Source organism: Plectropomus leopardus, chromosome 6, assembly GCF_008729295.1.
Source record: "Plectropomus leopardus isolate mb chromosome 6, YSFRI_Pleo_2.0, whole genome shotgun sequence".
Taxonomy (NCBI): Eukaryota; Metazoa; Chordata; class Actinopteri; order Perciformes; family Serranidae; genus Plectropomus; species Plectropomus leopardus.
In genome coordinates this window covers 17,204,976-17,215,025 of record NC_056468.1, presented here as the reverse complement: position 1 = coordinate 17,215,025, position 10,050 = coordinate 17,204,976, and the positions used below count along the sequence as shown (strand labels likewise).

General features: G+C 40.0%; 1 protein-coding gene across 1 annotated transcript; it reads right to left on the bottom strand.

Annotated features, from left to right (window-relative positions):
• Positions 1-140: 140 nt before the first annotated feature.
• On the bottom strand, positions 141-9,047 carry tent2 (terminal nucleotidyltransferase 2). The gene is made up of 15 exons (XM_042487988.1): positions 8,981-9,047; positions 8,499-8,662; positions 7,102-7,224; positions 6,720-6,969; positions 6,502-6,616; positions 6,337-6,425; positions 4,973-5,030; positions 4,585-4,651; positions 4,259-4,335; positions 3,986-4,114; positions 3,844-3,887; positions 2,948-3,084; positions 1,708-1,799; positions 1,507-1,586; positions 141-1,393 (listed from the first exon to the last, which is right to left on the bottom strand). The coding sequence occupies exons 2-15, from the start codon at positions 8,615-8,617 to the stop codon at positions 1,307-1,309; spliced, it is 1,467 nt and encodes a 488-aa protein (XP_042343922.1). The 5' UTR covers positions 8,618-8,662; positions 8,981-9,047; the 3' UTR covers positions 141-1,306.
• Between the last annotated feature and the right edge of the window lie 1,003 nt (positions 9,048-10,050).

Genomic DNA, 10,050 nt, shown 5'->3' with positions numbered 1-10,050 from the left:
CAGGTCCTCTTCTGCGGAGTCCGCCAACAGTGCCTCTGCTTAGAGCCATTCAGGTTGCATTTTTCACATTGGCTGTTGAAGTTCTCCTACATGATTGGCACACGGGAAATCATTAAGTTTTGCTGCTGGATACCATTAAATCCTACAAACTTGACCTTTAATATGATTTTGGCACTTAATTTCAGCAGGCTTCACACATTGCTCAAAAATACAATCTAAAACAATCATACATCTTCAGAGATTTAATTTTTTAAATAAACATTGCAAAGTCAGTAATGTACAAAATGTACAACAAGGGCCGAGGAAAAAATTTAACCAAAGAAAAGCCGAAAAAACTAATTCACACTGAAGTGTAAATCCTTTAAATAATGAATTCATGAAGTGAACCGAATAACAGATAGTAATAACATCAGTTTTCGACCAAATAAATCAAGCGGATACTGAATTAATATGATTCTGCATGGGCATCAGGAAATTTATACAACACATCCTCCTCACAACCCTAAAATGATCACCTAAGAGCCACATAAATTATAACACTAACTTGAACATGACTTAATAACAGCTATTCAGTTTTCGGAGGAGCTTAAAAACATATAGATGGCGATGATGTAAAGGAGAAGGCATTTAAAGTAGCTGTAGAAAAAAGTGTCTATGGTGTTTAAACCCAAAACAGCTTCACCACTGAGCTAGAAAAATAGAAAAAAGGCTTTGATGTAACAAGTTGGTCCAGACAGGCTGAAGACAACATACTGTACAAATCGTATTTGTGTCACAAGCAAATTATTGGCATCGACTTCAGAACTGACTCAGTATGTGCAGTATGGATCGAACAACTTAAACCGAGATTACAGGAGACAAATTTAAACCTCCATTTGAACTTAAACGCTGTTGTTTCCATTTAAACTATCTTCAGATAAGAGCAGGGTGCAGGCTCTTTTGTCTTTTCGTACAAGATTGCACCTTTATTATCCTGCTCGAGTGCAGCGTCTCTCTGTCACCAGTTTCCATGACAGGATTATAATTTCAGAGCCCTCTGGTGTGATTCACAAATGTTGTATTTTTATAATCAGTTTCAATCATTTGGCGAAGTCTGCAAAGCATCTGGAAGTGAGCGCAGTATTTTAAACACCGCCACAGGATCTACAGTATGTGACCGATGCCGAGGCAGCCATTCAGAGTCCTTCCTGTGAAGTGCGGAGGCAGCTCGTCTCTCAGCGCATCCCAGACGTCTCTCTCGGTTTCTGGGGACAGGCCTGTCTTGAGGTAGAAGACTCCCATCCACTCGTCTAATAAGAGGAACCCCTTATCTCCTGTATAACTCCTTGTCAATGATGTCTCTGACTGGGAGGATCGAGTTTAGGTCCTTCCTGTATCGTAGCATCCGACACGCCTGCGCAGACAGAGAGATAAGAAGCAGGAGGATTATGAATAACTCATGGCTGGCCCAGAGCGGCTTGGAGCAAGAGGGACAATATGAAAGGAGCAGAGCAAGTTATCATGTACCTCAGCGAACTCTGCTTTAATGGTGTCAAACTTGGTCTTCTCGTGGACTGCTCTGGCCACGTTATTTTTCTCAAATGGCTCTGAAACAGAAGACACTGCTGTAAATCACTGGTTCAGTAGCACTACTGTGGAGATTTCTGTCATTGTTGCTCCAGTTATTGTAAAGCTGTGGTGGCAGTTGATGTCCACTCAAATGTTTACCTTCCACACATATGAATTTGTTTCTCCATGCTTGAGAGTTGGCTTTGGGCAAAACTTTGGCCTCTCGTATAGAGATCACCTGCCTATCCCACCTGCAAGACACAAAAAACAAAAGCAAGGTGATTATTGAGTGCTTATTAGGCTGAAAAACAAACAATGACAAAGCTCTCACGCCACGCCAACTCTGCTTTGCTCGGCGGCTGTTGTGGAGCTCAGAGACAGCTGAAAAAGGGGGGATCCAAGGAGGTGTCCACCAAAATGTGATCTGACATGCCGACACAGTCTTGAGAAATGCTATATAAGTAGGGGGTGGGGGGCTCCCGGTAAAAACCTCTTGATATTAAGATATCTGAGAAAAAATGTGATCACATATTCGCAGGTGCTCGGCTTCTAGTCCATCTACGAAATGTTGAACAGCTTTGGAGAATACTGATTTGTAGGCTGAATTTTTTATTCAGTGTTTTTACCATTTTTATTCATCTGGTTCGTTTGTTTTGAAGAGGAGGAGACCTCTATAGATAATGCCACTCTTGGTAAAAACCTCCTGAACAATCAATATTTTGCAATCTGCAATCCGTTGTTTCTTAAAATGCATCTGAGACTTGAGAGTCAACATATTAACCTTCACACTATTGTCCATTTTTCAATTTTAAAGTCTTAAATGCTTGAGCTTCATTGAATGCGTGGAATTCAAGGCACAAACACAATTTGTTGACAAAAAATGTGAATAAATGTTCACTGTGATAGATTTCAGTCTTTGCAAGTCAAATTTTGTAGTTTATTGACATGAGTTGTTTGAAACAATCGTCTGAAGTCCAAGAAAGTCCGAAAAATGTGCTCATTACTTTACATACTTTTGCAACAGCTCAACACATCCGGCCTGTCTGAGTGTTTGATAGTGCAAAATGTAAAGAAATCAGTGCATGTTTGTGCAGTGAGTTCCAGTTCACCCCTGCGACTGTGGCGCGGCACGGTGACACACTTACTGCAAACACAGGCATCATGGTATGTCATGTTAGTGCCGTGTAAGGCCAGAGGGCCCACCTGCTCCTGTCCCTCACCCAGAAACATGACACCAGAGAAGAGGATGCAGAATAGAGGAAGGAGAGAAGAGATGGGGGACTGAGAGGGAGAGGAAGTTGGTAAGAGGAGCAGGAGATGAGGAAACAGAGTGAGAAAATAAGCAGGCAAAAAAAAACAACAACACTAGACTCAGTGATGCGACATCCATGTGAGATACCTGAAGTCCGTGGCATAGTATTTGAGAAAGCCCAAAAGAAGCTCTCCCAGAGATGATTGGTTTTTTGAGTTGTAGGGTGGGATGTGTTTGGGTCCCTCTGGAACCATATCAATGTCCAAGTGTGGATAAAAACACTCCTGAAAATCAAGGCACGGGACAAAAGGACAAAGGCTTAAAACTGAGCACATTCAGACAGATTCTTTGCGATGGACGAAGCAAAGTTAAAGTGATGCAGATCTTTTTTTCACTTTATTCATACATCTTTCAGTAAATATAGAAACAAAGCACACACACACACCCTATCCTCCCCAACCACCCAAAAATAAAAAATACAATTAGAAAGAAACTGAAATGAATGAATAAATAATTCAAAAGGATGAGAATGGAAAGATGTGTTTGCAAGGCAGCAAATGTTTTGTATTTCCTATCAACTGCCTGTTGAACATGTTGTCTGACTTGCAGGGTATTTTTTGAACTAGATCCTACTTTCCCATGTTTTTATATTTGAGTGAGTAATGAGGAAGAAAGTAATGCCTGCAAACTTATTTAAGATGTTTAGATCCTAATTTGGACCTGACGAAGATCCAAGTAGGATCGAAATGTTGTCTGAATTAAACTGAGTAAGTGTGCAGATGTGACTTTTTTCCTCATGTACGCTGTTTTTTGATAGCCTTGCACCTACATGATGTGCGTATAACTATCCTCTTTCAACTAAGTGACCGATGGAGACAACGATTTATAAAATTGAGTGAGAGGCGAAACAGGCTGCAATGCAAACACTCAGGGCAAGTTTACACTCTCTATTTAAGTTGTTTTTGCTAAATGCAGGCTGAGATTGTTGTTCAATTGTTGTCTGACAACCCCTTTAAGTTTACAGCTGTACTTCTTGTACTTACTGGGTAGTCCCTCTGTAGATTGGGAAGGACAGGTTCCTTCAGAGCTGTAAAGAAAAAAAAAAACAAAATGAGATTTAAAATTAGTCTAAATATAATGGGGATTAAAAATTAAGATTCAGTCTGTGTGGGTGACTGTACTGACTCTGGAGGTAGTGCAGCACCATCAGCACGAGTGTGTAGCTGCTTAACGTTCCTTTGCTTGCATCATTGATTCGATGGTGCCGTGCCCATTTCTTGATGACAAGGATCATGGGTCTTACCCTGAGATCGGCTGAGAGAGAGCACACAGCAAGTCAAAACTCCTTCATCTAAATACGCAGCCTACGGCTGGACCCATGAACAAAATGATGAGTCAACAGAAATCTTAAAAAGTTAGTGCCATAAAAATAAAGGTAGAATTGACCGTCTCACCCACCATAGGCATAACTCCTCAAAAGGAATGTGTTTCTGATGCCCACCGTGTTGTTGATATTCAGATCAAACTCCAGATCACTACAGAGGGGAGGAGTAGTGACAGAAGGGTGAGGGTTTCTGGCACAGCTTCACCTACGTTCGCTGTGCACGTAAAAGCGAACAAAGTCTAAAGAGGTCAAAACTCCAGCAACATTTGTAAAATACAGAACCACTTTATTGCAGAACCAATGTGTTTCAGCCTGTGGCCCTCAGGGTCCCTCCATCAGGGACCACAAGCTGAAAAGAGTTGGTTGTAAAAACAGGCTTAAATGACTTTTTTGCTCCTACCTGCCCCTCTCTCTGAACCTGAGGATCGGCACTTTGGCTCTGATCAGCTGAGTCTTCTCCACATACGCTGTGAGTCAAAACAAACATCATGAGATTTAAGGTTGTTTTTGTTTCATTTCCTGTAAACCTGAAACTCATTTTACGCCGGGTAACAGCTCCACCTGGTGGAGTATGTCGAGAACATAAAATCTGGAAACAAAACCCAACCACAAGAACCCACTTTTGATCCCTCAGAAAGTTTGATTTTGTTCTATTAAACTAGTTGGTTTAATGCAGCAAAGGTAAAAGTAAGAAGTAGGTAAGTAAGTGAGAGTTATAAATATAAAATAATGGATATTAAACTATAGAAATGGTTGATAGTCAAAAGAAGTGGTTTATTATCACTCACTTAGAGACTTGAACAGCCTTTGGAGGACAGAGAGTGCATGAAGAACATCAGTTCTTTTCTGAAACAGAGAAAACATGCCGGTGTTTAAGAGGAAGTGAGTATCTGATGTGTAAAACTTGTCCTTCAGGCCAATCTTCTCCGAGATGATCTCATGAATAAAAGAATAACTCAGAAATGGAAACTAGTCATACCAATGCCATTACGGATTCTAACTGCTCCAATTCTTTATTGATCCCCTCACTGAATCCTGATCAATACAGCAGTTTTATCAGTTATAGTCTGAACACACTGTAACTGTGTGGCCCTAATGTTTTATTTATTTTATTCGTTAATTTGACGGGGACCATGCTCAACACAGCTGTTGAGCCAGAGGTAGCTATAATGCTAATTTAAATCTGAGGTCCCTGGGTGGGAAGATCTAAAAAAAAACATACAAAACAAACAATAAAAAAACATCATGCAGACAACTAAAAACAATAAAAACAGCAATATACCATATAAAACAACATATTTCAATTTACATTACATTCTCTTTAAAAATGAGGAAACGTTAAATTATCACAAAATGTAAACACCAAGTTCATAAAACTTTGTTTTGTCTTTTATATTTGATTCTAACAGACGTACTGCTTAGTTGGAAAAAAGTGGCACTTGTGCATAGAGTTTAACAACATGAAAAAAGTTTGTGCAGACTAGTCTGAAAAAGAGCATTAGCTCAAAAAGTCACTTGTGGATGCACTAATAAATTGCAATTGAGGAAATGACAGTGTGCTGATCTTTTCTCATGTCGTTTACTGTTATCACATTTGTCCAGCACCGGCCTGAAAAAGGTTTTGGATCTGTGCGACTACTATGTTTTTTGGCTTGTGTACAGAGTGTCACATACATGGCATTCCTGGATTCATGTCCCTTGCTTCACTTGTCCTTACTTGAATTTCTGAGTTTATTGCAAAAAAAATCTGATGCCAGAGTAGATCTTGGTGCAGCTCATATGCATGGACTCAGGTGTATATCAAAAAATGAAAATACTATTACACTCACTTCGCTACATTACAGCCCATGCATACAGAATCATGTATATTGAGGCTATCATGGAGGAGACAATACAACTTTGTGTCACCCTTGGACCAGACTGTTAATAATGACTCAATAACATCCAGGTCCTCCTCTTATCTTAACTTCCAGACACCAAAAGCATAAAGCATGCCAAGTATGATGGACTCTAAGGACTTTCAAAATACCAAACTATTCCAATCAACAAATAACACATTCATGACATTCACATATCTTCATTTCAAATATTTTGTCTATGACTGTACACACAAACACATTTTGGACGACTCTCACAGCACAGAGATACTCACATTTGCCTCGAGGACCAGACACAGATCAGCGTCACTGCTCCGGCAGCCCAATCCATTCATTGAAGATCCAGTCAAGTAAAGTCGTGCATCTGTGAGACACACATTTATTGAATGAAAATCCAACAGAAAATCACAGCAGAGTACGACTGTGTTTTACATACACACCTGAATAGACACTGCGTATGTCGTTCTGCAGCCGAGTCCGGATCGTCTCTTTACGGACCAAATCGGGAGTTTGCTGCTGGCACGCCTCATAAAGCTCCACCATCTGTTCACTTAACTGAGAGCACAAACACATGCACGCTGACTTTACCTGCATGCACATACAGGGAGACATAATGTAAACATCAGCAGCCAGTTTAGTCCATTTAAACATACGGTACCTTGTCTTTAGCGTAAGCCTGCAGGCTGTTAGAGCTTTCTGGGACAGAAGTCACCTGAGGGGGGACATGGGCAGGTGGGCTGAGAAAATGGCTGTCAAAACCAAAGACTGATCTTGACGACCCTGCCCTGTTTTGGTCATGATGACGAGGGGCAGGAGCACGAGGTAAAGGGGAGCCTATTGATGTGTGGACTGGGGAGTTAAGGCGTTGGCGCTTCACAACGTGGGGGGTGTATTCATCAATCTGCCTCCTGGAAGAAACACAATTATAAGGAAATGCATGACAAGACATAATAAATGCTCATATATTGGAGATAGGTTCAAAGAAATAGTAGAATGAGACACAGATTATTCAGTCGTGAATAAAAGGCTAAATGACATACTTGCGCCCGTTGGTCATAGTTTGTATGTGAGGAGGAGGAGGAGGGACTAGGCGAGGGACTGGAGAAAGAGGTCTGGGTGTCCATTCATATGGAGGCAATCTCTCCGGTCCAGGAGCATAAAAGCTACCAATCAAACACACATGTTACAGTATAGGACACAAAATCACATAACTAAAGGGAAACACCACCGAAATGAATAATTCCAATACGTTATTTTCATGGCCAAGGAAAGTTCAATCAATATATGTAAACTTGAGCTCGTCTCTCTCAAAGTCAGAAACCAGACAGGTGAGTTTCAAACCTGTGAAGTCATAGGTTTGAAACTATGACTTCACAGGGTATAAAGTCTGGAGCTGCTACAAAGAGACAATCAATGTGAGCCTGATTTTGTACAGTGGTGGAAGGAGTATTCAGACCCTTTACTTAAGTAAAAGCATAAATATCACCCTGTGAAAATACTCTGTTACAAGTAAAAGTTTGCATTTAAAATGTTACTTAAGTAAAAGTAACTAAGTAAAATCAGGAAAACGTACTTTAAGTATTAAAAGTAAAAATATCCAATGCAGACAAATGAAAAAAGACCCAAAAACTCAAAATTATTTAAACAATATATAGAAAAACACCCCCCAATCAAATTAAAAAAAAAAAGAAAAAACATCCCAAAACTCCAATTATTAAGAAAATAAAATCAATAAACCTCAAAATCATAAAAAAAAGAAAAACATCCCCCAAAAGTCAAAATTATATTTTAAAGAAAACAAAATAACACAATTGTTTATCAAAATGGTTGGCATTTAATTTTCTGTGAATCAACCTCATGTGGTATAAACCCTACTTTTGTTTTTCATACAAAAATATTCATTTGTAAAGTAACTAAAGCTGTCAGATAAATAAAGTGCAGTGAAAGGGTACAATATTTCCTTCTGAAATGTAGTGGGTTTAAAGTATGAGGTGTAAATACACAAGCAAAGTACACGTACCTCAAATTCATAAGGTACAGTAAGGTACGGTAAAGTACTTGAGTAAATTTACTTTGTTTCATTTGTTGCATTTCACCACTAATTTCGTGGACCCAAACCCTGTTTGTTTTCTTTCTGCATTACTGAATGACAGTGTTGTCAGCTGTGAAACAGAAAATATGCCCATATACTGAGCACACTCCCCTGGCTGCTCTCAGTGTCATCTATAACCCTAAGACGTCACAAATTTGAGATTAAGCACTGTAGTTTTTGATTTCGGCGTGTTTTTCGTGTTTACTGATATTTCTTTGACCACAGGAATGAAATGTATGGATTTTGAAAATAGGCGTACTTTCCCTTTAACCATTTATACGTCTACTACACTATCACCGATGATGTCTGGCACAACACTACAGACGGTGTGTTTGTTGGGCTCACCTGTCGACCCCAGGCAGGCTTCGGTGGTTGTAATCGTAGCACCGGGGTGCAGGAGGTGGCGGGTACGGGCCATGACGGTAAGCTGAGTGCCCCCTCGGCGCAGCGCTGCGGGGAAACATGCTGCGGTTCTTCGCAGAGCTCCAGCATCAAACTCCGCTGATTTCCTAAAATACAGCTGCTGCGTTAATGTCAGCGGTTACAGAAGAGCGGCAGCTATCACCAGTAACTCCAGAGCTCACCGCCAAACAAGAAATGCAATCCCAAGAAAACTTACTGAGGAAACCGAAACTTATCAGTGATCAGACGGCGAGCTACTGTTAGCTCATCCCTCGTTAGCCATGCTGGCTAATTCAAAAATCAGGAACGATTATATGTCCAAATTAAAACGGTTTTGCTGTGGGTTTTTGTTAAAACTGTTTCTACAAATAATGTCACTGAATGTTGAGAGTGTCTGCCGAAAAACTGAACTCTGTAACACTTACCAAATAGCATGTCACATGTAAACAAAATTGAAGCTGTTAGTTTCCTGAGTACATGCTTCCGCATTGATGCCATTACGTAATGGGCTGGATTTAAAGGGGACGTGTCCCTGCTAGTTAAAGGGAAAATCCACCCCAAACTCAACTGTATCAATAATTTGGTGTGAAATCAAGATCAGTTGTATTTTCAAGCATTGTTTTTTTTTTTTATTTGGCGTAGGAGATGGACATTTAATTTTAAGTGGTCATATTTTCTATTTATTTTAAATAGCCTACACTCAGAGCCCCCAAACCCACAGATGGGTTTGAAAAGCTTTCTTTGCTTATTCTAATTCTCCCAATTCACTCCATTTATCATGGTTAGAGACTGTGGAGTATGGTTATTGTGGTAGAGGTATTTATGGTCAAGGGAGGGTCATCAGTTTTCCCCACAGTCACTCAGGGAAGCTCAAGGAAAAATATTTGTAGCTCCAGGGAGGGTCATTATATATATCTATGCAAATTGAAGTCCACCCATGCCACACACCCACCCTGCTGTGATATATAAAGAACAGTCCCTTAGAGCTGTGAAACAGATGAGTCTGCTTTCTGGTCAAATCATCATGGCTGCAGTCAGGTTGTTCACTGTCCACTGTTTGTGGAGCAGCTTCAGGAGTTCTCTCTAGATGACATCTTTACTACAGTAAGTCTGTCTCTTCTGTTTTGCTGAAGGCCTAAAATGTTAAAAATCCACACATTTAAACTTATCTTTTGCACAAACTGTATTTCAGGGTTAGGATCAATGATTAGATAAAAGTGATGAGAAAACAATAGGATGACAGTCATAACTGGCACTAAATCTATAAACACAATTATTAAGAGACCTTATAAATGCTTTTTTTGTTTTTGTTATTGCAATGAGTCCTGGTACTGTTGCCGTAGCTTTGTAGGTTATGTGACCCACTGTGTCCATCGTCATTGCATTCATTCATTATGGAGCAACTCCATACCGACTACCTGAGCTTCAGGATCATATGAGTCTCTAGAATCTCAGGTTTATAGCCATGGGTTATTCTAGACATGGCTGATTTAAA